Below are 27,354 nucleotides of genomic sequence, written 5' to 3'. Positions count from 1 at the left end.
GCCTCACCCTATTCTCTGGGTTACACACTTTCACTGGCTGCTTTCAGAACATGCTGTAAGGCCATGTGTTTTGGGTAGACTGGGTTCTACCATACAGCCTTTGCAGTATTTTGGGCTCCCTTCACTGATTAATATATAACCCATTTTCCTTAATTTTTTGATATCACTTGGGAACTGTTTCCTTGCATTTGCCTGTGGGCTCCTGGGTTTTCCCCTGTCCTGGGTCCTTTGCTTCTGGCTGGTGGTCTATTCGAGCTGGTAGATCTGAGTTGAGTAATATGTCTGACTTTATCATACAGTGTTCAGATGTTGCCCCGTAGGTGCCTTATAAAGGTATTAAATAAAAGCAAATACTAGTGGATTCACAAGAGTCAGTTATAACTTATGTTTAAAAAGTGGGGGAGCAGCAAAGGCATCTCTCCCCAAGAAAGGATGCCACATGAGCAGTGAATGGCTGTTGCTCTTTGCAGGTGCTACAGGGTATGAACAGTAATTGGGAGATTAGGCCAATGAGTGATCTGTGGGGTGATCTGTTACAGCAGATACTATCTTTGTTGGAAAACTGTGGTGGCCAATCCGAGTGCTCCATTTCTCCAAGCCATTTAAAAACAGAGATGGACCTGATTGTTGCTTTATTCAGTGGTCATACACATGGCCTTGTGGATAAAGCAACTCTCCCTCCAGCCTTGTAAAATGCAATGGGAGAGGCAAAGCCTTCAGAACTACATTTCCCATAATGCACAGACAGCCCGGTCTGAACCCATCCTGAGATTAAGAAGGCTACACGTAGTGACTAGTTTAAATCCAGATTAGATTTAGTTGAATGCTGCAGGAAGGAGGAGAGTGTGACCAGCAGCCGGACAGCAGAGGCTAACTGGTGAGAGACTCTGATGTGCACTCCTTTAACATGAGATGGTCTTGTCTCCTGGCTGGAATTGGGGCTCAGTTCTGAGGAATTCTTAGCTCAGGAATATTACATGGATTCTCAGGGTGCTGCTGGGAGGGGTGTTTTTTCTCTTCAGGCCTGGGTGGCTGTGCTGGGAGTTTGTAGTCATTCTTTGGGCATTGAAAGAAAGTTCAGGGAAAGATGGTGGCATTTGACTTCAGAAGTCTGGCTGAGGCAGAAGCCAGGGATAGTTCTACCATACAAGAACAGGCAGTTGTTTAGGGAAGCATTGTGTTAGAGGTAGAAGTATTGTGACTGAGGGGTTGTTGGGGAATGGTTACACCTGTCTGTCCTCAAAAATCCCTAGATCCATCGCTTGAGGGGAGGGGGAAAAGTCAGCTATTATTTCTCCCCCCCAAAACAAGGTTCCTTTGTCTTTCTCTGCATCCTCATAGGGACCCAGGAGCAGATTTCAATGTCCTTACACCAAGTAGTACCGTTCTCCCTGAATATACCTAGTAATCTTGGTGGAGTGAGGTGTACTCGGGGTGTCTGAGGGTGCTAGAATCTGGTGGCTGAGGCTTCTTATCAGCAGGTCACTGAGAACTCCATTCGGTGATGGGAATTACTATGCGTCACAGGGAGTGGGGTTGGGGGGGCGTGGCTTTGCTTCACTTGTGCTGCTTGCCATCTCAATGAGGAATGTCTGATCAGCTGCTCTTTGTTAGGAAAGAAAAATAATGACACACAAAGCTGCTGTTTGTTAGGAAAGAAAAATAATGACACACAAAGCTGCAGTGGAGTTGTTGTTACTGTTACTATTATAGTAACTATTTAATATAATAGAAATTATAGTTAATATCATTATTAAGAAATGTCTGTATTATTTGTATTGTGAAAGCACCTAGAAACCCGACTCATTGGGCAGGACCCTATTGTGCTAGGCACTGTACAAAGAGACTTGCAGCTAGTTCTGGTTATCTGGTTATTCTGTGCTCCCAGGACATCAGTATCTGGTTATTCTGTGTTCACAGGACATCTTACTTAAAATTCTGCAATAGAGCAGGAGTTTAATTTTGACTTTCTTAGATGTTACGCTTCCCTCTTGCCCTTTCCTCTCCCCATTCTCCAGACTTCCCTGCTTCTCCCAGCATCCGGTCAGGTCAGCTCTTAAACTGGTGGAAATCAGTGATTGACTTTGGTGTGGTTATGCTGATTAACATCAGCTGAGAATCTGGCCCTGTGCTTAGAGGGCAGAATGGTGAGGATAGCATCATAGCCCTGGTCTACACTACAAGTTTAGGTCAAATTTAGCAGCAATAGATGGATTTAACCCTGCACCCATCCACATAACAAAGCCATTTTTATCAACTTAATGGGCTCTTAAAATCGATTTCTCTACTCCTCCCCGACTAGGGGATTAGTGCTGAAATCGACATCTCCAGGTCAAATTTGGGTTCACGTGGACACAATTCAACGGAATTGGCCTCAAGGAGCTATCCCACAGTGCTCCATTGTGACTGCTCTGGACAGCAGATGCACTGGCCAGGTAGACAGGAAAAGCCCTGCGAACTTTTGAATTTCATTTCCTGTTTGGCCAGTGTGGCGAGCTCATCAGCAGTGGTGACCATGGAGTCCCAGAATCACAAAAGAGCTCCAGCATGGACCGAACGGGAGGTACGGGATCTGATCGCTGTATGGGGAGATGAATTTGTGCTATCAGAACTCTGTTCCAAAAGACGAAATGCCAAAATATTTGTAAAAATCTCCAAGGGCATGAAGGACAGAGGCTATCACAGGGACCTGCAGCAGTGCCACATGAAACTTAAGTAGCTCAGGCAAGCCTACCAAAAAACCCAAAAGGCAAACACCCACTCAGGGTCAGAGCCCCAGACATGCCGCTTTTATGATGAGCTGCATGCAATTCTAGGGGGTGCCCCTACAGTTGCCCCACCCCTGTACGTGGACTCCTGCAAGGGGGGAGTCTCATGCAACAGGGATGAGGATTTTGGGGACTAGGAAGATAGCGCGCACCCAGGCTAGCGGAGAAACCATTCTCCCCGACAGCCAGGAACTGTTTATCACCCTGGAGCCAATACCCTCCCAACCCGGGCTCCCAGACCTTGAAGGTGGAGAAGGCAGCTTTGGTGAGGGTACCTTTGTAAATATAATACACAGTTTAAAAGCAAGTGTGTTTAATGATTAATTTACCCTGAAGACTTGGGATGCATTCGCGTCCAGTACAGCTACTGGAAAAGTCTGTTAACGTGTGTGGGGATGGGGCGGAAATCCTCCAGGGACATCTCAATGAAGCTGTCCTGGAGGTACTCCCAAAGTCTTTGCAAAAGGTTTCTGGGGAGGGCAGCCTTATTGCGTCCTCCATGTTAGGACACTTTACCACAGCAGGCCAGTAGCATGTAGTCTGGAATCTTTGCATAAGAAAGCATGGCAGCATGTGGTCCAGGTGTTTGCTGGCATTCAAGCAACATCCATTCTTTCTCTCTCTATGTTATCCTCAGGAGAGTGATATCATTCATAGATTCATAGATATTAAGGGACCATTATGATCCTCTAGTCTGATGTCCTGCACAATACAGGCCACTGAATCTCACCCACCTACTCCTGCAATAAACCTCTCACCTATGTCTGAGCTATTGAAGTCCTCAGATCATGGTTTAAAGACTTCAAGGTGCAGAGAATTCTCCAGAAAGTGACGTGTGCCCCACGCTGAAGAGGAAGGCGCTTAGTGCATAGTGTGGGGACACACGCAATCAACTGTATAAAATCACTGTCTAAAAAATCGACTACTATAAATTCAACCTAATTTCATAGTGTAGACATACCCTAAGAAAAACCCAGTCACAGATTTCCATTAACTGAAGAATTGGCTTAGAATATTGACTATCCTGTCTTCTCAGTGGACACCCAGCGTGCGGTGGCTGGCTATAGACAAACTGCTGGTGGTTCAGTTCAGAGAAACATCCCAAAGTTTGGAGGCTGCTCTGAACCACTTGGGCCTGCAAAACCAGGCCAATTATTTATTACTTTTACATTGCAGTAGCACCTAGGCGGTCCACTCAAGTACCAGGAGCTGTACAACCACACAACACAAAGATGATCCCTTCCTGAAAGAGCTTACAGACTATTTCTTGCGGCATTTTGACCCTTTTACACATGGCTGGAAACAGGAGATTTTAGGGAGAGTGGGGCTAACACGACTCTGCTACCCCACACGTGAAAAGGGGAATTTCAGGCCAGCATGACCCTTCCCAGAAGAGAGGGGGAGCCCAGGCCTGTTTGTGTGCAGGAGACGGAAGGTTCTAGGGATCCTGAGAAATCCCAATAAAGCCTTATCTACAGCCCAATGGGTGGTCATTCTGGATAGATGAGCATTGCTATAGCTGGGAGGATGAAGCACAGCACAGTAGAACTGGAGTCTCTGGTGGTTCCGTCCTTGTATCAGTGACGACTCCTCCCTTGGTTGCTGTGCTGGCTGGCACAGCAGTAAGGGGGGCTCGCTGTTCACTTTCTCTGGTATTCCTAGGTACAGAGGCGAGAGGCTCTCCTCTCTCTACAGAGTATGTTCCAGCTCCTCTCCCACTGCTGGTCATGGCTGCAGGCAATACAGGAACCAATCAGGTAATCCCCCAGGACCCAGTTGCCTCATGACATTTTGCATGTTAACTACCAACAGCTTTGCATTAGAAATGAATCAGTGACTTCTCTGGATGGGGCGGGTGGGAAGTCTGACCCTTTGCTTTGTCTGGGACAGGGATCTGTATCGTGTCATGCACTCTGAGGAACTTTGTCCTGATGCTGGCCCTTTGTGTGATTGTTTAATAAACTCTTTTGGATGCCTGGTAGAGAGCCCCATTTCTCCAGCCCATAGGACTGTCCGTATTGTCAGAGAGGGAGCATGCTGCATTGTTGTGTTTCCAAGCTCTTTGCTTTAACCATCAAAATAGTGTTAATGTTAAAATATGTAAAAATCTATAAAGAAAATGTTATTAAATTGAAAACCAGATGGGAAAAGATTTAAAGGTCCTATCTCACTCCTGAGCTGGACTGGCATGTTCCCTATGGCATGCATGCAGAGGACAGAAATTCCATTTCACAAAAGATTTCAAAATCTGGCGTTGTTTCAAATAGATACAAACCTGAAAATTTTAAAATTCTCCATAGAGGAAAATTCTGAAGAATTTTCATTCCGGGTTGGTTGACCTGTTTCATTTCAACCAAATCCAAAATGTTTCAATTTTGACTTTATTTTATAATATAAAATAAAAAAAATTCTAAACAAAGTAATTTAAAAATGTAAAATCAAAATGTTTAGTTTGGAAAATGAGAGAAAGGGATGTTTTGTCTTTGTTGGAACATTTTTTGTTTCCTCTCTGAAATGAAATTTTGGTGAACAGGACATGATTTCTTGAAGCGTTTCGATTTAGATGGAATTGAATCTTCTGATGGAAAATCGTTCTGTTGAAGTTTTTCTGACTAGTCTATTGTCCAGTGTTTTGTTTAGTTTTAGGCTAAAATGACCAAGCAATAAGGTTTTCACCATTTACACTGGGGACTAGCACCCCATAAGAAATAGACCTCAGTGCTGGCATATGTTCTCTGCTATTCAGTCTTTGCTCAGTTTCATCCCATTACTTTTAATGAGAGCTGAATTCTGCATTTTGTGATAGTATTAGGAATTCTGGGATTCTTGCTTTTAAAAAAAAATTCATGCAATGATGTGCCACCAGTATTTTAATTCAGGGGTCCCACAAGTGTCCCCTTAGCCTGCGATGAACCCTGTATCCCCAGCCCCAGGAATACAATTCATTGTTTTTCCCATGTAAACAAAATCCCTGTCTCCTCGCCATGGAAGGAGACAGCTCCATTGGACCAACAAACTGGTTTGAAGCTGCACTTTGCTAGAGATGTCTACACTGCTACAGCAGGGGTCACCAGGTAGCACGGTTACACATAGTCTTACACCTTTTTTCTTCTTAGCATGTGAGTAAATGTTCAGCCTCTGAAGAGATGTCAGTTAGTTTTGTTGTTGCAGGTTCTTTAGGGGAGCTGTGGAGGCAGCAGGAGGCTTTGCCCTCTACCCTCATGTAACTAGGCAATTGTTGAGGCAGAGTTGCTCCCTGGGAACTAGGAATTGGGTAGTGGGCTGAGATTGCTGAAAGAAGGGATTGCCTGCATGCTGTTCATGAGCCCTTCTGTTCCAGGACTGTCATATAGGTGTAAATAAAACCAGTTACACATAAAATATACTCAAACTCAACATCACTGCTTTCTCCTCCATGGGGAAGCCTATGTGCAAGGCCCCAGACATGCACTGCTCAGCAGAGGGACAATTCTTTGGGCCGGATTCTCCTTTGTCTTACACCTTATCTAGTTATTTACACTTGTGCAAAGTGGATGTGAAATGCTCCCAAATCAGAATGTTTCCCTCTCACACATCAGCAGGAACAGTTTGTATGCAGCCTTGCAGAGGTGCAGATGCCAGCAGAAGATGCAGGGTCAGGAGAAGAAGGCCTTTGTCCCTAATACAATAATTGAATGGGGAGGGCTGGGGACTCCTTCCCGTAGGAATGTTTTTGAAAATATCTGTCATTTGGCACTATCTAGTGGGTCAGTAAGGAAAACACTGAGCTCCTCAACAGGATCTTTGAGCCCCAAGGATAAGTAATCTCTGTCAGGGGGGATTAGCAGTGTCAAGTGAAGGGGTGAGCTTGAGCAGAAGCAGGAGAATCGCCCAAACCTCCTTCAGAATTAGTGGCAGAACTAAAACAGGGAGTCCCTTTGAGCCCCCTCCAGGTCATTGCTTGTTCATCATAGATCTTGGGAAATTTCTTGTCTATTGGGACAATGGGTAAAGAAGAATAAAGCTCCCCAGCTTAGGCGGCTGTTGGCTCAGGTCTCAGCATCACGGGGCAAGGTGGCATTGATGCATCTTGGGGTTACAGCACAATGCTTTTTTTGCCTCTGTTTTCACTAACAAGGTCAGCTCCCAGACTGCTGCGCTGGGCATCACAAAATGCGGAAGAGATGGCCAGCCCTCTGTGGAGATAGAGGCGGTTAGGGACTATTTAGAAAAGCTGGACGTGCACAAGTCCATGGGGCCGGACGAGTTGCATCCGAGAGTGCTGAAGGAATTGGCGGCTGTGATTGCAGAGCCACTGGCCATTATCTTTGAAAACTCGTGGCGAACCGGGGAAGTCCCGGATGACTGGAAAAAGGCTAATGTAGTGCCAATCTTTAAAAAAGGGAAGAAGGAAGATCCTGGGAACTACAGGCCAGTCAGCCTCACCTCAGTCCCTGGAAAAATCATGGAGCAGGTCCTCAAAGAATCAATCCTGAAGCACTTGCATGAGAGGAAAGTGATCAGGAACAGCCAGCATGGATTCACCAAGGGAAGGTCATGCCTGACTAATCTAATCGCCTTTTATGATGAGATTACTGGTTCTGTGGATGAAGGGAAAGCAGTGGATGTATTGTTTCTTGACTTTAGCAAAGCTTTTGACACGGTCTCCCATAGTATTCTTGTCAGCAAGTTAAGGAAGTATGGGCTGGATGAATGCACTATAAGGTGGGTAGAAAGCTGGCTAAATTGTCGGGCTCAACGGGTAGTGATCAATGGCTCCATGTCTAGTTGGCAGCCGGTATCAAGTGGAGTGCCCCAAGGGTCGGTCCTGGGGCCGGTTTTATTCAATATCTTCATAAATGATCTGGAGGATGGTGTGGATTGCACTCTCAGCAAATTTGCGGATGATACTAAACTGGGAGGAGTGGTAGATACGCTGGAGGGGAGGGATAGGATACAGAAGGACCTAGACCAATTGGAAGATTGGGCCAAAAGGAATCTGATGAGGTTCAATAAGGATAAGTGCAGGGTCCTGCACTTAGGACGGAAGAACCCAATGCACAGCTACAGACTAGGGACCGAATGGCTAGGCAGCAGTTCTGCAGAAAAGGACCTAGGGGTGACAGTGGACGAGAAGCTGGATATGAGTCAGCAGTGTGCCCTTGTTGCCAAGAAGGCCAATGGCATTTTGGGATGTATAAGTAGGGGCATAGCGAGCAGATCGAGGGACGTGATCGTTCCCCTCTATTCGACATTGGTGAGGCCTCATCTGGAGTACTGTGTCCAGTTTTGGGCCCCACACTTCAAGAAGGATGTGGATAAATTGGAGAGAGTCCAGCGAAGGGCAACAAAAATGATTAGGGGACTGGAACACATGAGTTATGAGGAGAGGCTGAGGGAGCTGGGATTGTTTAGCCTGCAGAAGAGAAGAATGAGGGGGGATTTGATAGCTGCTTTCAACTACCTGAAAGGGGGTTCCAAAGAGGATGGCTCTAGACTGTTCTCAATGGTAGCAGATGACAGAACGAGGAGTAATGGTCTCAAGTTGCAGTGGGGGAGGTTTAGATTGGATATTAGGAAAAACTTTTTCACTAAGAGGGTGGTGAAACACTGGAATGCGTTACCTAGGGAGGTGGTAGAATCTCCTTCCTTAGAGGTTTTTAAGGTCAGGCTTGACAAAGCCCTGGCTGGGATGATTTAACTGGGAATTGGTCCTGCTTTGAGCAGGGGGTTGGACTAGATGACCTTCTGGGGTCCCTTCCAACCCTGATATTCTATGATTCTATGATTCTAAGAGGAGAAGTGGATCTGACAGGCATTCCTGTGCCTGGGGTGCTGTGCGTGATGTATGTGTGGGGACAGAACTTTGTCAGGGCACAGCCCTGGCGGTCCTTACCCCCATTCCTATAAATGCCATTGTTTCAACTCTCTCAGGATGGATGGAGACTCTGCACTGATGTAAGGGGAGGGTCCAGGAAAGAGGGGCTCTGTCACAGGGATTGGCCCTTTCAAGGGAGTCAGGGACCTGTGACAGGTCTGTAAGGGAGAACAAGCCAACCCAGACCCCTTGGCAGTAATTACATTCCTAGGTGGCTGGTTGGCAGCTGATTAGAAACCACCTCAGCTGAGCTCTGGTAACCCTTTATCTGGCTCATTAGCTAGAGACAGGAACTTCCAGCAGAGTGCGGGCAGGCCTGGCAGGTGTGTGCCAAGGAACAGGGAACTCCCAGGCAGTGGCAGGAAGCCTTAGGCTGTCATGAGTCCCCAGAGGAGAGCTGCAGGAGGCAAACCCCTGGCTCTGGGGAAGGATTCTGTCCAGGTAGTGGCAAGAGGCCTTGCTCCAGGGAAGGAACCCAAGCCAAGAGAATCCTGCTGAAGGGGACAATCCTGGGCTGGCCCCTAGGGAATGGACTAGGGCAGGGGTGGGCAAACTTTTTGGCCCAGGGGCCACATTGGGGAATAGAAATTGTATGGCGGGCCATGAATGCTCACAAAATTGGTGTTGGGGTGCGGGAGAGGGTGCAGGCTCTGGGGTGGGGCTGGGGATGAGGAGTTTGGGGTGTAGGAGGGTGTTCTGGGCTGGGAGCAAGGGGTTCGGAGGGTGGGAGGGGGATCAGAGCTGGGGCGGGGTGTGGGAAGGGGTCCAGGTTCCAGCTAGAGGTGTGTGCTCTGGGGTGGGACTGGGGATGAAAGGTTTGGGGCGCAGGAGAGTGCTCCGGGTTGGGATTGAGGGATTTGGAGAGCGGGAAGGGGATCAGGGCAGGGGGTTGGGGCGTGGGGAGAGGCTCAGGGGGTGCAGGCTCTGAGAGGCACTTACCTCAAGCGACTCCCGGAAGCAGTGGCATGTCCCTTCTCTGGGTCCTATGTGGAGGCGCGGCCAGGCGGCTCTACACGCTGCCCCATCCTCAGGCATCCCCCTGCAGCTCCCATTGGAGTGCATAGGAACTGGAGCGGGGCCATGCCGTGGCTTCTGGGAGCCGCGTGGTACAGCCCCCAACCCTGCACCCGCGCCAAAGCGCCGGAGAAGGGCCAACCCACGTGGTGCAGCCCCGACCCAGCACCCCAGCTGGAGCAACAAAGCAGGGCTGAGCTGCTGGTCCAGACCACCCCTTGACTAAGGGTATCTTTTCTGTGTTACTCTCTTACCCTGCCCTTGTCCTCAGTTATCCACTCTAGGTCCACAAAGGGCCGGCTTCCTCCCTGCTCTAACCCCATGAATTCAGTGGAGTTATACCAGGGAGAACTAGACCCAATGAGCCCTTAGGATAATTGCTCACAAGATGGCTGTGATGACCATTTCAAGTCAGAGACCACAGTCCCGTTGCTTGGAGGGGAGAATATCTCCTCGGTGCAGGCTAACTTTGTTTTTCTTCCTCATCAGGAAAGTGACCCTCCTTGTCATTGGCCTGGACAATACAGGGAAAACCTCCCTCATAATGGAGATACAGAGAGGTGAGGAGCCAGCTGTCTCCAGTTACTGCTGGAGTCTGGGGATATGTCTATGCTGCTGTCAGAGGCGAGAGCGGATGTGTTGACGTATCCGAGCTAGCTTTGATCTAGCTAGCTCCAATAACACCCAGCACTGAAGCCACGAGCAGCAGCGTGGACTAGCAACTTGTGTACATAACCAGGGTCTCGGGCAGGGCTGCACAGCCCGGGCTGCCACTTGCAGTACCTCAGCTTTGCTGCTGTGTCTACCTGTGCTGCAGTCACACCCTGAGTCTCAGCTGAGCTGACATGATGCCAGAGGCAAAGAGTTTATTGTTCTTTGCAAATAACTTCAAATCTCCCCATCGCTGAGGGGATAAATCTTTCCGTGCTTCCAATTATTCCCCTCCATCCTCTGCAGGAGGCAGCATTGTAATAATCCTGTGAGGTCAACATTGGATCATAATTGTGTCTTTATGCTCTGGTAGGTGGGTTTGACTTTCTCATGTCTATTTGGTAACTTTATGTAGCTGACATTGTTTGTCCGACTCCAGCGTAGGGGATGTAGACTTGGACAGTCTATATCACTCACTCTCTGTGGGACTTGAGGACCAAGCCACTGCTGAGCATCAGAGATCTGAATTCACTGCATCAGGCTGTTACACAGGATGCAGGCATACAGCGTGATGCATCTAGATTTGCAGAGTGTCTGGAATACAATGGCCCCTTCTGCAGAACTGGGATTTAGACAGCCAGGTGCAACAGAAATGTAGTACTGGGTAGCCACTCAGGTTAAACCTAGGGGATAAGATCGCCAGTGGGAAATATGGCTGGGATATCGACAGGCCTCAATCCCTGGGATTCCTGGCAAGCCATTTGGCTACTCTAAAACAATCAACAGAGTCATGATTGCTTTAAGAAATATACTGCTAGGATTAACCTGACCTGCCACTGCACAATAGGAAACAGGGTGGGGCTATTCCCCTCTCCCCCCACGCCAAACCTGCCAGGATTTAGGATAGATCTATGAACAGGGGTGTCACAGAGCAAGGAGTTTGTGCTGCAGTGGCCTAAAGTCATGATGCTGACCAAGACCCACTTAATCACCTACTTTAAGACAGGAATTGGATCTGAAACAGCCACAGCCTACAGTGAACACAGTCCTAGGATTAACCTACCTACGGTATTTATCTGGCCCCCATCACTGTGCTATCTGAGCACGTTCCAATCTGTAATGCAGTTACCCTCTCAGTACTCCTGGGAGGTAGGGCCATCCTATTATCCCCATTTTACTGGTGGGGAATGGAGGCAGAGAGGGACTAAATGACTCACCTGGGTCACACTAGCCATCTGTGGCAGAGTAAGGAATTGGACCTGGGTCTCCTGAGTCCCAGGCTAGCACCCTAACCACTGGACCACTCTGCTAGCTAAGGTCCTGCAATAACCCCCTGGAGCTGTCCATAGGGAATGTAATCCTGGCGTTTCCCAGAATTGCCAATGTGTCCCCTTAAATGAGAACAGGAATGTAGCTGAAGGGGGTTAATGCTAATACAGGGGATCCTTGCTATAAACCATAGCTGGGAACAAGGAATAATAACGTTCAGTGTTTGTCTGGGGGCTGCGTGTGTGTTACTGTGGGTGCTGTTCTCTCTGCAGTGCTCTCGTGTGAGGTGCTCCCCACAACAAAGCCTAACCAAACTGAACTCAGAGTGGACCGGTTTGAAGTCTCCCTTGTCGACCTGTCCGGGGGGCAGAGGTTGCGGGGCATATGGCGTAATCACTACGGTGACACTCACGGGATTATCTTTGTTCTGGACTCCAGCGATGTGCTGCGGATGGAAGAGGCCAGGAGGACCTTGGGCCGTGTTCTGGCTCACCCTAGGATTTCAGGGAAGCCCCTGTTACTGTAAGGCTGCCTTTCCCTTGCATTGAAGTGTTCCTTGGCCATTCCAGTAAATGGGGTTGCTGCACATCCGGGCAGGAACCTCAAAGGCGATATTTGGGGATCCCAGTGCTGAAACAGCATGGGTGAGGGGAACCCAGGATTGGAACGAATGAGAAAGCTGAATTAAGAGAGGATTGTCCCTTTGGATTAGGGCTGGTGGGGTGATTAGAAAGAAGCACAGTGCTGGTGAGACTAGCATGGAGTCAAAGTAGGGTAGTTCTGCAGACCGCACTTCTCTTGTGTCCTCTGCAGGGTAGAGCTGCGGGTGCCTTAGTGATGATCATTAGTTATGTTGCACAGAGATGTGCCTGGCACGTTGCAGGTGCATAAAGGAGAAGGTCCTTGCTCCATGGAGCTGTCAATCTAAACTAGGTGAAGAGAGAGTAGAGTAGAGGGGAGAGCATTCTTGGGTTCCCACACAGAGCAGATAGTCCATCTGCTCAGTCTTATTGGTAGCCATTGGGTCTTGTTAAGGTGTCTGAGTTTTTAACATGACTCAGCAGTTACTGAAGCATGATGGGTTATCTTCGGGAATGAGACAGGTGCAGCTTATCTGGGAGACTCTGCCAAACATTGAGGTGATGGGACGCTCCCCAGAGGACTCTCTGTGCTCTGAGTTTTAACTGGGCCTGGCTGACATGATGCAGAAAGAAAAGCCCAGCCACACGGTTCTGTTCACATCAGTTTGGAACCGTGGCTTAGTGTGGCTTTGTATTCCCTCAGCTTAGCACATCCTGAACCACTCTGGAAATGGTGGTGGCAACATGTGAACTAATAGGCCCTTGTCACTGAGCCCCTCAGTCCCAACTCACAGTGTCTCCACCAGTCCCTTGCGTTCCACTGGCATGGTGTCTGCACTGCCGGGGTGGATGGGACAAGGCAGTTAGTCTGTGAAGCAGGGGGCTGTGGCAGAGCAGGATAGTGGGTTATAGGGAAAGGGTGAGGACCCAGGCTCAGGGCTGGGGCCAGTGCTCAGGTGAAGGGGCCAGTCCTGATCCCACTGAGGTGAATGTAATTTTTGCCATTAACTCAAACAGGAGCAGGCCTGGGGTGAAGTGAATGTTAGGGATGAACAAAGCCTACCCCAAATCACGGTTCTTCATTCAGAACCATGAGCCAGTTGGGGGTTCTCCTGTCCATGTGACAGAGGCTGTGGATTCCATCCCTCTGCTTCAGCGGTCCCAAACTTTCACATGGTCCCCTCCACACTAGAGATAAGAAGGTTGTGTAACTAAAACCTGACCCTGCCAGACTTCTAGGGAAACTTTTGGGGACTTTTGCCAGACTCTGCCAAACTCAAAGTGAAGCTTCTTGCTGCCTCAGATTTGTCTGAGTTTCTGTGGCTGAGTTTGGTGGGTTTGTTTGATCCCATCCCAGAGCTCGGGACAGATGGTCACAGAGTGGTGGTCTGGGCTGAACCAGGCCCTTGCAAGCTCCCGCAAGCTCATACGTGAATCTCGCTGGCTGTCTTTGGAATTTGCTATGTTGCCTTTGAATAAACCTCAAACTGCAGGGTTACCAAATCATGCCAACCACCCTGGACAAGCTCCCCACAGCACTAGCCTGGCTCCACCTCCCCACAGGAGTGAGGCTGAAGAAGGATAACATTGAGCTACTGTAGGAGCTCTGCTGGCCAGTGACGTCTTATTCTTTTTTCTCTTTCGTCCCTTTTTATTACTCCCAGGCTGGCCAATAAACAGGACAAGGTTGATGCCCTCCTCCCATGTGAGCTGATCGAATGCCTGACCCTGGAGAAGCTTGTGAACGAAAACAAGTCACTGTGCCGCATCGTAAGTGTGAGAAGGGCTTGTCCAGCTTGATGTAGTTGACACCATTCTCACCAGTCTCATAAGAATGACCATACTGGGTCAGACCAAAAGTCCATCCAGCCCAGTATCCTATCTACCAACAGTGGCCAATGCCAGGTGCCCCAGAGGGAGTGAACCTAACAGGTAATGATCTAGTGATCTCTCTCCTGCCATCCATCTCCACCCTCTGACAAACAAAGGCTAGGGACACCTTTCCTTACCCATCCTGGCTAATAGCCATTAGTGGACTTAACCTTCATGAATTTATCCAGTTCTCTTTTAAACCCTGTTATAGTCCTAGCCTTCACAACCTCCTCAGGCAAGGAGTTCCACAGGTTGACTTTGCGCTGAGTAAAGAAGAACTTCCTTTTATTTGTTTTAAACCTGCTACCCATTAATTTCATTTGGTGGCCCCTAGTTCTTATATTATGGGAACAAGTAAATAACTTTTCCTTATTCACTTTCTTCACACCACTCATGATTTTATATACCTCTATCATATCCCCTCTTAGTCTCCTCTTTTCCGAGCTGAAAAGTCCTAGCCTCTTTAATCTCTCTTCATATGGGACCTGTTCCAAACCCCTAATCATTTTAGTTGCCCTTTTCTGAATCTAATGCCAGTATATCTTTTTTGAGATGAGGAGACCACATCTGTACGCAGTATTCAAGATGTGGGCATACCATGGATTTATATAAGGGCAATAAGATATTCTCCATCTTATTCTCTATCCCTTTTTTGATGATAATTCCTAACATCCCGTTTGCTTTTTTGACTGCCGCTGCACGGATGTCTTCAGAGTACTATCCACGATGAATCCAAGATCCTTCTCCTGATTAATTGTAGCTAAATTAGCCCCCATTATATTTGGGGTTATTTTTTCCAATGTGCATTACTTTACATTTATCTACATTAAATTTCATTTACCATTTTGTTGCCCAGTCACTTAGTTTTGTGAGATCTTTTTGAAGTTCTTCACAGTCTGCTTTGGTCTTAACTATCTTGAGTGGTTTAGTATCATCTGCAAACTTTGCCACCTCGCTGTTTATCCCTTTTTCCAGATCATTTATGAATAGGTTGAATAGGATTGGTCCTAGGACTGACCTTTGGGGAACACCACTAGTTACCCCTCTCCATTCTGAAAATTTCCCATTTATTCCTACTCTTTGTTCCCTGTCTTTTAACCAGTTCTCAATCCATGCAAGGATCTTCCCTCTTATCCCATGACAACTTAATTTACATAGGAGCCTTTGGTGAGGGACCTTGTCAAAGGCTTTCTGGAAATCTAAGTAAACTATGTCCACTGGATCCCCCTTGTTCACATGTTTGTTGACCCCCTCAAAGAACTCTAATAGAGTAGTAAGACATGATCTCCGTTTACAGAAATCATGTTGACTTTTGGGCAACAATTTATGTTCTTCTATGTGTCTGACAATTTTATTCTTTACTATTGTTTCAACTAATTTGCCCGGTACTGACGTTAGACTTACCGGTCTGTAATTGCCAGGATCACCTCTAGAGCCCTTCTTAAATATTGGCGTTACATTAGCTATCTTCCAGTCATTGGGTACAGTAGCTGATTTAAAGGACAGGTTATAAACCATAGTTCCTCAATTTCACATTTGAGTTCTTTCAGAACTCTTGGGTGAATGCCATCTGGTCCCGGTGACTTGTTACTGTTAAGTTTCAGAGTAGCAGCCATGTTAGTCTGTATCCACAAAAAGAAAAGGAGGACTTGTGGCACCTTAGAAATTAATAAATTTATTTGAGCATAAGCTTTCGTGAGCTACAGCTCACTTCATCAGATGCATTCAGTGGAAAATACAGTGGGGAGATTTTATATACACAGAGAACATGAAACAATGGGTGTTACCACACACACTGTAACGAGAGTGATCAGGTAAGGAGATCTATTACCAGCAGGAGAGGAAAAAAAACCTTTTGTAGTGATAATCAGTTCCTTAGATTTGTCACCTACAAAAGACGGCTCAGGTTTGGCAATCTCCCTAACATCCTCAGCTGTGAAGACTGGAAGCCGTGAAGCCGTCTCATTCATTTTCATACGTATACAGGAATCACGGCTCCTGGGAACGCATTAAGCTGTGGGTCTTTTGCCATCAGCGTCAAAGGGAATTATGTAGAGGGGAGAAAACATGGGCATGTGGAACATGCAGACCAGCACTGTCAAAAATGCCCAGTGATTTTTTGGGGTGGCTCATTTTCTGGGAGCCCAACTTGAGACACCTTGGGCCTGAGCACCTGTAGCTCCCACTGACTTGCACGTAAGCTGGGCTCCTGCCACACAAAATCAGTGGCCACTTTTGAAAATTTTGGCCATAGTATCTTTGGAGAGACTCTTCATGCAGAGCCTTATGCTGAGTAGGGGGAGTGATGGGACCAACTCCCAGGGCGTCTGGGAGTGCCAGGGGAGGAAGATGCGTGGCCCCATGAGCACCTCTGCATCAGTCCCAGCAGTCAGGAACTGGGCTGTGAATATGGGAGATACATAAGCAAAGGTTCCCTGGGAATTATAAACATTTCTCCCCATTTTATGCCACCACCTCAGCATTGGTGAGGACATTAAAGGACATTATTTATTCGGTATCTAGTGTCCCATCACCAGTATTTAACAGGGAGTGGCTGAGAAGCATTTGGCCTATGGAAGGTGGTGTACTCACCATCTGTAGCATCCCCTTGTGTCAAAGCGCAATGCTGCAAGGGGTCCTCATCCCCAGTGCCTCCTGCTGGATGCCTGCCTCTTGCCAGGTCTTGCGTGGCTCAGCCCTCCAGCCAAGTCAATGTCCATACCCTCCAGGGGCAACAAAAAGGTCCAAACAAAAGTTCTAACAGATCCAAAGTAGTAATTCCTCGGTCCCTCTTGGGCCAAACTAACATCTACCTCCTCTCCAACAGGATTCCCCATGCAGCCTCTCTTCCCCAGGGACTCTGGCAGGTTACCTCTGGGGTCTCCAAGTTACAAGCCCTGTCCCAGAACTCCTCTCACAGGGGTCAAACCAACCAGCTCCCCAAGAGTTTCTTCTAAACATTGTAGGCCCTAACTCAGGGCTTCGCCCAAGAGAGAGTCTGCTCTGCTCCCTGGGGGTTTCTTCTCTCTCCTTATTCCCTTCCCAGAAGCCAGTGTTTACATGTAGACTCTCTGGTCGGGAGGCCAAGGCCGGCTCTTTTCCCAGAGCCTAATGACAGGAACTCCACCACTGTCTCCCTTCTCCAGGGCTCCTGATGGTTCTCTTGCAGCTGTCACTGTCGCCCCCACCCAGGGCTGCTCTACCTCCTGTGGGCTCCTCCCAGCCTGCAGCAGCCGCAGCACCTTGCTTTTGAGCACTTCTTTTTCTCTCCTTTCCTTCTCAGAACTTTTCCTTTACACTGTTCTAGCTCAGCTGCTCCATTGCTGATTAGCTAAAGGGGCAGCACCTGCCTGCTCTCAGGTGTAGCCCACAGGGTCGTTGTGAGCCAATTAGGCCCTAATTCTCCTGAAGAGGCACTGAGCCCATGACAGCCTAATAAAAATAAGGCCCAAACCCTAATCCACACCACTCAGGCTGTCTTGAAGCTAGCAGATCGCTCAGTGTGAGGTTAAGATTAGGATTCCACTGGGTGGAAGGGGAATGTCATATACAGGCAGGTGTCTGTCCCCGTGCCCTCTACTGGACCTGTTCAAGTGTGTGACCATGTTATCAGCTAGTGACCGGAGGTCCTCAGAGGATATAAACACTGCTACAGCTGAGATTGTCCTTTGGTTTACTTGGTGGCAGCCTGTGGCAGTTTTGGAGCAGGATTCCCCATGCTGCCTGTGAGTGGCTTGGCATGCTGGGATGGTGTCAGTCTCTCTGCATGTCTAGATCTTATGTGGGAGAGAAGAAACTTCTCCACATGCTTTGCAACCAGGTCACTATTTCCTGCTACCCCTCTCCTAGCCAGGCCATCTCACGTCAAAGGACTCAGTGTGTTTCCCCCAACTTGCCAATCAGGTGATTCTGTCTCAGATACAGAAATCCACAGTATGGCCCCAGGTCTGCAACCTGATGGCCAGACATTAGAGCTGCCTTAATCCTTAGCCTAATTGGGCAATCAGATGTGTGTCCTGTATGTTACTGCTAACCTTGATCTGGGACTCTTGTGAGTTGCTGTGCCAGTGAGCCATACGGGGACTTCCCCGGTTGCAACAGTAGAAGCCGGGTGGCTGGCCTTCTCCCTGCGGTGAGCTGCTCTCTGCAGTTGTTCAGGTACCTTTCCTCCTCGCTGCTTTGCTGTCAAGCTGCTGCTGCTGCTGCAGATGCTGATTTGGGCTTTCTCTGCCCACAGGAGCCATCTTCAGCAACCAAAAGTCTCCATAAAAGCCAGTCCCGGACCATTCTGCAGGGACTCCGCTGGCTCCTGCACACCATTGCCATCAACTACAGTGTCCTGAGTGCCCGGGTGCAACAAGACAGCCCTGACCAGCCAGCCCCCGGAGAGCAAGAGGCTCCCAGGAGAGCAGCGCGGACCCGCAGCCAAACACGGAGGGAGAGGTTTGCTCTATGGAGAGTTAACGTTCTGGGCCATGCCCTGCCCTTGGTCTGACATCTGTGGATCTGAGTGCAGACAGCCAGCCTAGAAGAGGGGGATTCATTCTTCAAAGCCAAAGACTCCCCCCCCCCCCCCCCCGAACTAGCACATTTCTCACTCTTCTCCTCTCCCTTACACCGGTGTAAGTCAGGAATAACTCCAGCCAAGCCCAAGGAGTTACACCAGTGAAAATGGGAGCAGAATCAGGCTCCAGGATGACACTGCACCACAACGAAAAGTGCTTCACGGAGCTCTGTAATTATAGCACTGCCCCCATCCAAGAGGGTCCTCACGATACGCAGTAACTAATGCCATTCCTAGTGATACTGGAGTAGCTGTGAACTTCCTCACGCACCTCTCAGCAGAGATGATGGGGGGCGGATAGCTCAGTGGTTTGAGCATTGGCCTTCTAAACCCAGGATTGTGAGTTCAATCCTTGAGGGGGCCATTTAGGGATCTGGGGCAAAAATTGGGGATTGGCCCTGCTTTGAGCAGGGGGTTGGACTAGATGACCTCCTGAGGTCCCTTCCAACCCTGATATTCTATGATTCTCTCTCTCCCAGCAGGGGCTGTGCCAGCATCTCCCCTGGTGCCTCAAGAGTTGGGCCTGTGTGTACAAACCAATGGGGGGAGGGGTGGCTATATTCAAAACTGGGAGCATGAAAGAGGTGGCCATTTTAGCTGGCATGGTGACAGTGGGGTGGGTGAGGTGCTTCCCTGGGACCAGATTGGGGGAGAGAACTTTGGGCAGGCCCCCCCTTCAACTAAACTACATGGGGCCTCTTGAAAAGCCCTCAGGGAACAAGAGTTGGTGTATGAGGTGTGGCGGCTGCAGGTCCGTGAGCAGGGGAAGTGATGCATGCCTGCTGGGATGTGACAGAAGCACCCTCAGGCATATAGGGAGCTCTTGGTCACATGCTCAGCAGAGGCCTGGACTGGCTTCATGGAATGGCTGGCTGGAGAGGATGCTACAGAATGTTAAGGGCCTCCATCAGCATCCGGGAACCTGAGCCTCTGGGCTCCTCAACGGGGCAAGATCCCGGGGACAGGATTTTGCTTGAGGCCTGCAGTTGAGAGGCATCCATGCTCTGGTCTCTGAATTCCTGCTGTCTGGTAGTGTGCCCTTCCTTGCCACAGCCAGGCAGCAGGGGACACTGCAGCTAAGGGCTCTGGGAGGAAAAATACTGCGGGAGATGGGGGGTGAATTTGTTAATTTGTCTGTGCTTCCCTGTCGCTAGGGAGTTGCTGGCCAGAAGGGAGAGTTCCCAGGAAGGAAGCGCCAAGATAGGGGAATACAAACCACTACAGCCCATCCAGAACATCCTCCCACAGGTAACCAGCCTCTCCACTCATTCCTCACCCCTTAATATTGCTGTTCCTGTTACTATCCCCACCAAACAGGGACTGACCTCTGGTAATGGACTTCCCCCACCTCTTCCCTACACAGAAGGAGGAAGGCCCAAGGGTACCCAAGAGAAGGAAAAAGAAAGTGAAGATGAAGAAGAAAGGGTTGGTGCAGTGTGGGAACGTGGCTGATGAAGAGGAAGGGAAAGCTTGGGGAGGAGAGAACAGAGCAAGTGCTGCCGTTGGGCTCCTCCACAGCAACAGAGTTGGCCAGGAGAAACCACTCCCACAGGGGACAATTCCTCTCCCGGCAGGTAACAATATTAGTAGGCATCAGACTGAAAGAAGGCTCTAGCAGGGGTGCTGGAACAATTCATTTAGTGGGGGATGCTGAGAGCTGTTGAACCAAACTGTAGACCTACAGATGATGGACACCACTTCAACTCAGGGGAATCGGAACAGCACATATTGCACATGTAAACACTAACTGTGTGAAAAGTTTAGCTGGAACCCAACACCCACTTCAGGTCAGGATGGGTCCAGTTTATAACCAACCTGCAGACAATCAGAGCAGGTCCATCCAGGGTGTTCCCATCACATGGGGCCCTCTGAATTTCACCTAGCATGTTGTTTTCAGATGGTGGGTCGTGATGGTGGCCTGATTCCTGCCCTCTCCTGGGGTTTGTGACCTTCTCTACTAAGCCTGTCCCCCAAATCCTGCAGTGGTATCAAGAAGCACCTGTTCCCCATTCCCTCACCATGGAATTGGGAAATACTTGTGCTGCAGCCACTAATATAAAACAGGTGGTAGCAGATCCCTATAAGGTTTTAGTGCCATAGCAAAGGAACTTGCTCAGGTTTTGTGGAACTTGAACCTGCGAGTCAACCTGCGTTGGGTGCCTTGGTGTAGGCCACCTGCCAATGAACCTGTCACTGTCTGGTCCATGTGACACAAACTACAGAGCTTATTCTTCTCTAGTGAGTATTTAGTTACCCCCCTGAATGCCACATGCTAAGCATAAAAACATAAGAACGGCCATAGAATCATAGACTATTAGGGTTGGAAGAGACCTCAGGAGGTCATCTAGTCCAATCCCCTGCTCAAAGCAGGACCAATCCCCAGCTAAATCATCCCAGCCAGGGCTTTGTCAAGCTGGGCCTTAAAAACCTCTAAGGATGGAGATTCCACCTCCACCCTAGGTAACCCATCCCAGTGCTTCACTACCCTCCTAGTGAAATAGTGTTTCCTAATATCCAACCTAGACCTCCCGCACTGCAACTTGAGACTATTGCTCCTTGTTCTGTCATCTGCCACCACTGAGAATAGCCGAGCTCCATCCTCTTTGGAACGCCCCTTCAGGTAATTGAAGGCTACTATCAAATCCCCCCTCACCCTTCTCTTCTGCAGACTAAATAACCCCAGTTCCCTCAGCCTCTCCTTGTAAATCATGTGCCCCAGCCCCCTAATCATTTTTTTGCCCTCCGCTGGACTCTCTCCAATTTGTCCACATCCCTTGTGTAGTTGGGGGACCAAAACTGGACACAATGCTCCAGGTGTGGCCTCACCAGTGCCAAATAGAGGGGAATAATCACTTCCCTCGCTCTGCTGGCAATGCTCCTACTAATACAGGGCAATATGCCGTTGGCCTTCTTGGCAACAAGGGCACACTGCTGACTCATATCCAGCTTCTTGTCCACTGTAATCCCCAGGTCCTTTTCTGCAGAACTGGTGCTTAGCCAGTCGGTCCCCAGCCTGTAGCGGTGCATGGGATTCTTCCTTCCTAAGTGCAGGACTCTGCACTTGTCCTTGTTGAACCTCATCAGATTTCTTTTGGCCCAATCCTCCAATTTGTCTAGGTCACTCTGGACCCTATCCCTACCCCCCAGCGTATCTACCTCTCCCCCCACAGCCATGTGTCATCTGCGAACTTGCTGAGGGTGCAATTCATCCCATCATCCAGATCATTAATAAAGATGTTGAACAAAAGTGGTCAGACCAATGGTCCAGCTATCCCAGTAACCTGTCGTCCGACAGCCGCCAATGCCAGATGCTTTAGAGTGAGTGAACAGAACAGGGCAATTTACTGAGTGATCCATCCACTGTCATCCAGTCCGTTTCTAGCAGTCTGGGGTTTAGGGACACCCATAGCATGGGGTTGTGTCCCTGACCATCTTGGCTAATAGCCATTGATGGCCCTATCCTCCATGAACTTAACTAATTCATTTTTTGAATCTAGTTGTACTTTTGGCCTTCACAGCATCCCCTAGCAATGAGTGCCACAGGTTGACTGTGCATTATGTGAAGAAAGACTTCCTTTTGTTTGTTTTAAACCGGCTGCCTGTTCATTTTATTTGGTGACTCCTAGTGCCTGTGTTATGTGAAGGGGTAAATAACACTTCCTTGTGCACTTTCTCCACCAATCATGATTTTATAGACCTCTATAACATCTCCCACTTAGTTGTCTCTTTTCCAAGCTGAATAGTCCAAGTTTTTTTTAAACCTCTCCTCATAGGGAAGCTGTTCCATATCCTTAATAATTTTTGTTGCCCTTCTCTGTACTGTTTCCAATTCTAATATATCTTTTTTAGATGGGACAACCAGAACTACATGCAATATTCAAGATGTGCGTGTATCATGGAGTTTTACAGTGGCATTATGATATTTACTGTCTTATTATTTATCCCTTTCCTAATGGTTCCTAACATCGTTACCTTTTTTGACTGCCTCTTCATATTTGAGCGGATGGTTTCTGAGAACTATCCATGATGACTCCATGATCTCTTTCTTGAGTGGTAACAGCTAATGTAGACCCCATCATTTTGTATGTATCATTGGTGTTACATTTTTCAAGGTGCATTACTTTGCATTTATCAACATTGAGTGTCTGCCATTTTCTTTTGCAGTCACGCAGTTTTGTTAGATCCCTTTGTAACTCTTTGCAGTCTCCTTTGGACTTAACTATCTATAATAATTTTGTATCATCTGCAAACTTTGCCACCTCATTGTTTATCCCTTTTTCCAGGTCATTTATGAATATATTGTACAGCATTGGTTCTCGTACAGATCCTTGGGGGATCCTTCCATTTATCTCTCCACTGTGAAAACTGACCGCTTACTCCTACCCTTTGTTTCCTATTTTTAACCAGTTACTGATCCATGACAGGGCATTTCCACTTATCCCATGACTGCTTACTTTGCTCCTTTGCTTTGCCTTTGGTGAGGGACCTTATCAAAGGCTTTCTGAAAGTTCAAGCATAATCAGGGGTTAGCAGATTTCCTGAGCCACAGGACATTTCACAGCATGGTTAGACATCCTGCTACAGGGTCATGTGAGTGCCACTTCTCTGGAAGGTCATAGAAAACTTGATCTGTTCTTAAAAATAGTTACCCTAACCATCCCATTCCATATGCACTGCACAGTTTGCTTGTAGATCCACCCCACAAATGTCTTTTTGGTTTACATTTAAAAAACACAAGCCTGAAACCAATATCCCCTGCTTTGTATTACAGGACATTTCCCTCAGGTGCGTTACTAACCCTTGAAGATAGGGAGTGGTAATAGAAATAAAGGTGGTAATAGAAATACAAGTTAGGTTTTTAACATAGAAAACTCTGGTGCCTTAATAAATCCACTCTCTGTAACTGGACACAGAAATGTCAGGTACTGCAGATCTAAACAGTGAGTTCTGAAATGTAGATAGTTTAGAGCACCTAACTGAAGTTTAGCTGCATGGGGCAGAGAGGATGGGAGGGGGGAAAGGAAGGGAAGACTTTGCAGAACATCTTTGCCATCCTTGGCAGGTGTTGCTGTGAGAATGAGGAGGAAAATACTGATGTTCTCAGAAAGCTGTTGGGCAAAGTTTTCCCGGCTAGTGTAATGACCACAAAAAATCCTTGTCCCAGTGTTAAATCTAACTTAACTTCATTTAATCCAGGGCAGAGCACAAAGAAGAAAAAGAAGAAAATTAAAAATAAAATCAAGTCCCAGGAGTCCTCACTGGAGCCACAGAACGAAGGCATCTCGGGTACCTTTGGTCAGTATTTCCCAGGTGAAGTGTGTATGCAGGAGGGGATGCTGTACATCTGCTGTCCATGTTCCTGCAAAGAGTGGGAAGGGTTTGATCTGCTATCATCTGTGTTTCTTGGATTAGGAAAGCTTGTGAAATGTTATGGCCCGTATTGCATCAAGTTACTGGTGGATTTCAAACTGACCATGGGGAAGTATCTTCCCCCAACTTGCTGTTGGCCTGAGGAATGGTTGGGAATGGTATGTTTAGTCAGCAAGAAGTTGTGAGCAGCATCGGTTTGATTTGTTTTGCAGCACAGCTTATAGCCTGGGAAGGTCCCAGACTGACCAGTGATGTTATCTGGGTGGGTATTGGAAATCAAGGTTTAAAAGGGATAGCCAGATGTGCCCAGAGTACATATGTATGTATTGAGTACATACAATGGTTCAAGGCAACTCTGATACTGTGACATACCATCATATAATCCAGACTAGTGGGTCGCTGTGTCACTGTCTTGTAACCTGGGGTGCCTTGCTCCTGTAGCCTCCAACCTGGACTGCTCACAACCAGCCACCAGCAGACAGGCCACTCCCAGATGTGATTGTGTAACTGCTGCCTGCCAGTCATACCCTGGCTCTCACAGCCTGGTTATACTACAGGATGACCCCAACACACTCCCAGTCTTGGACTTTCCCCCAGAAATGTACATCTTGTACTGCCCAGCCCTCTCTGGGACAGTCTGCAAATATTAAGTTCATTATCCTTTTAAGGAAATAATATACAGCAGTGTATCATGATAAATGAAGTTACCTAGACAATTTAAACACACTGGATTGGATGAAACAATAAAACAAGTTTATTAGCTACAAAGAGAGATTTGAAGTGAATACAAGTAATGAGGCATAAAAGTCAGAAATGGGTACAAGAAAGATAAAATGCTTACTAGTGCCTAATTTAACAAACTGTGTTAGGTTCTAGCAAAATTTCTCACCACATGCTTCCAGCAAGATTACTGATCAAACTCTTCAGGTCAGGAGCCACTCCCCAGAGTCCAATCCCTGTTTCCTTTTGTCTTCTGAGGTGCAGAGAATGTGATGAGCATGGAGAAAGGGGGTCTGTTGGGGGTGTTTGCTCCTCATTTTATAATTTCGGTCCCCCTCTTGAAAAACATTTCCAGCTAAGAACCAGGAAATAGTCTATGTAAAAGGATGTTCCCTGCTGGGGTTTTTTTCCCACCTGTTCGAGTTTTTCTTTGTTTTCCCTTTCCTTCCCTTCCTGATGACTCTGTTTACTACTTAAATGCAAATTAAGGCAAGCACACATTCCTTTGTTTAGGACAGACCTGTTTACTGACTTCTGCTTGGGCGGGGCTGTGGGGTTTGGAACAGGGAAATCTTGTAACTTCACATACGGTGTTGCCACATGTATGTTATCAGGACAATACTGACCAGTGAATTATGAGTTTTCAAATGATGCTTTACAAGGCATACCTTGTACATAGATTATTACAGTAGTGTGTCAGGTGTGAATACAGTGGTGTGTTCCATCACAGATGCCCCCTATTCCTTGGGGTGAAGTCTGATTTGAGGGCTTGAGAATGAGGCTGAAAAGGAATGGGGATAGGGGACAGCCTGTCCAGAAAGGCGGGGAATACTTCAGACCTTTAGCTGGGACTGCTGTCCTGGGATTGTCAGATATCAAAGTTCATTTGATTTTCCAAAGTTATATCTCAAAAGTCTGCACCGGGTGGGTGACTCTATTCTCTCAGAGAACTTCTCCCCAAGAGAAGGCAGGTGTCTTGTTTTGATGATGGTGGCTGGTGAATGATATAGATGTTTTTGCATACATTAGCTGAAGTTAATTGTTAATACTGTTTGGCCTTTCCACATGAGGGATGGCAGAATATCTTTAAGGTTATTAGACTGGGTTTTGGAGGTTATTTTGGCTCAGATGGGCAGTTTTTGCTTAGATGAACAGAGGGCCCCTTTAGTCATCTTCTCGCTGGACTTAAAACTACCCTTTCTTCAGAGCTAGCTTATGTGTGGTTGAGCGGTGGCAGCGAGCCAAGCAGGAAGCTACCCCAGCCACTGATGCAGAATGAACTCCTTTTCTATACCATCCTGCAACACTTGCTGGAAAGAGGAGGAGTTGCTGCTGCTCCTCTTTATTTGAAGAGGGCTGGAAAAAGGAGCGGATAGGGAGTTATGAATTAAGGGTAAGCTCCATTGTCTGGGAAACAAGCAAGGTCTGTGCTCAGCATTATCATGATGGGGGGGGGTCTCATGCTGTCATAGGGCCTGATCCAAAGCTTATCAATGTCAATGGGAGCCTTTCCATTGACTACATAGATTGTAAGGCCAGAAGGGATCATTGTGATCATCTAGTCTGTCTTTCTGCATAACACAGGCTAGAGAACCTCACCCCATAACTTCAGCATCAAGCCCAGAAATTCTGACCTAATGGGCTTTGAATTAGGCCCATAATATACTGCCCAGGAAAAGGAGTCCTGCACGCTGGTAATCAGTTTTGCCCCAAGAGGTTGGTTGGTTGATTCTTATTGTCTTGCTCAGCAGCAAGATTTACAATCTTTCCTTTGTTATTAATGATGGGTCTTTATTTTCTCTCAGACTTGTATCGAAGGGCAATGCTGGCTCTGAAAATGAGGCAAGAGCGGAGGAAGCAGCCCTCTGCTGTCACTTCCTGAAGAAAAGCTCCATATTGTTGACCGCATAAATGTGGTCTCCACCAGGCATGAGGAGGTGATGGCAGATTGTTCTGTGCTGTTATTGCTGGTGGTGTGAGGTTCTATGTTCCCCTCTACCAGTGCAATGTATCTGTGCTCCCACTCAGAACCTCCCAAGTCCCAAAGGGTAAGTGTCCACGAGTACGTGCAGTCAGTATCGGCTCCAGCAGTGAGATTGTCTAACCTAATGGAAACTCTGCTCGAGAGACAAGATTCTCAGGGCTCGTGGGCTACAAAGGTGGAGTCTCAAGCATGAGTCTTCAAAATGTAAAGACTAGTTTCCTCATCCTAGGGACTGTGGGAATGTTTGGGATTCACACATGTAAGCTGAAGTGTCACACGTGTAGCGAGTTCTGCCAACAAACTGGATGTAAACATCTGAATAAAATGAAATGGAACATTTCTACACCTGAGTGGTTTTCTGTGTCTCTTCTTAATGTTCTCTCTCAGACTTTCTTACCCTGTAAGACACTTGGGGGTGGGATGTGGGGAACCAGACCAAGTCCCCGTATCCAGTAGGCCAGGGAAGAGGGCTGTGCGTGATGCAATCTGTCGACCTGGAAAAGGGCAGCTGGTGTCCATACAAGCTTATCCTCACAGGGCTGGGGCTGAGCTGGATAATCATTCATTCTACATCTACAAACTGGAAGGTATTTTTTTCCAATGACCAGATTAGGAAGGGATTTTTGGATCCCCTGTGAGGGGGGCCTCACTGAGTGTTCAACCATGCCAACTGAGGCTTTGTTTCTGGAGTCCTCTCCCACAGG

The 27,354-nt window shown here is 47.8% G+C and overlaps 1 protein-coding gene across 1 annotated transcript; it reads left to right on the top strand.

Annotated features, from left to right (window-relative positions):
• The first annotated feature begins 844 nt into the window (after positions 1-844).
• ARL13A (ARF like GTPase 13A) lies at positions 845-26,980 on the top strand. The gene is made up of 9 exons (XM_073360841.1): positions 845-877; positions 10,129-10,199; positions 11,832-12,081; positions 13,805-13,910; positions 18,250-18,455; positions 19,731-19,824; positions 19,940-20,150; positions 23,773-23,871; positions 26,472-26,980. The coding sequence occupies exons 2-9, from the start codon at positions 10,184-10,186 to the stop codon at positions 26,546-26,548; spliced, it is 1,059 nt and encodes a 352-aa protein (XP_073216942.1). The 5' UTR covers positions 845-877; positions 10,129-10,183; the 3' UTR covers positions 26,549-26,980.
• The last annotated feature ends 374 nt before the right edge of the window (positions 26,981-27,354 follow it).

The sequence above is a fragment of the Lepidochelys kempii genome, chromosome 9 (assembly GCF_965140285.1).
Source record: "Lepidochelys kempii isolate rLepKem1 chromosome 9, rLepKem1.hap1, whole genome shotgun sequence".
Classification (NCBI taxonomy): Eukaryota; Metazoa; Chordata; order Testudines; family Cheloniidae; genus Lepidochelys; species Lepidochelys kempii.
Note: the sequence above shows the minus strand (reverse complement) of the source record. Positions and strands in the feature narration are given on the sequence as shown.

Bases quoted from the DNA above. Each gene is read 5' to 3' on its own strand.
- ARL13A (XM_073360841.1), top strand. The intron at 12,082-13,804 runs GTAAGGCTGCCT...TATTACTCCCAG, and splicing joins TCAGGGAAGCCCCTGTTACT to GCTGGCCAATAAACAGGACA. The intron at 18,456-19,730 runs GTTTGCTCTATG...CCCTGTCGCTAG, and splicing joins AGCCAAACACGGAGGGAGAG to GGAGTTGCTGGCCAGAAGGG.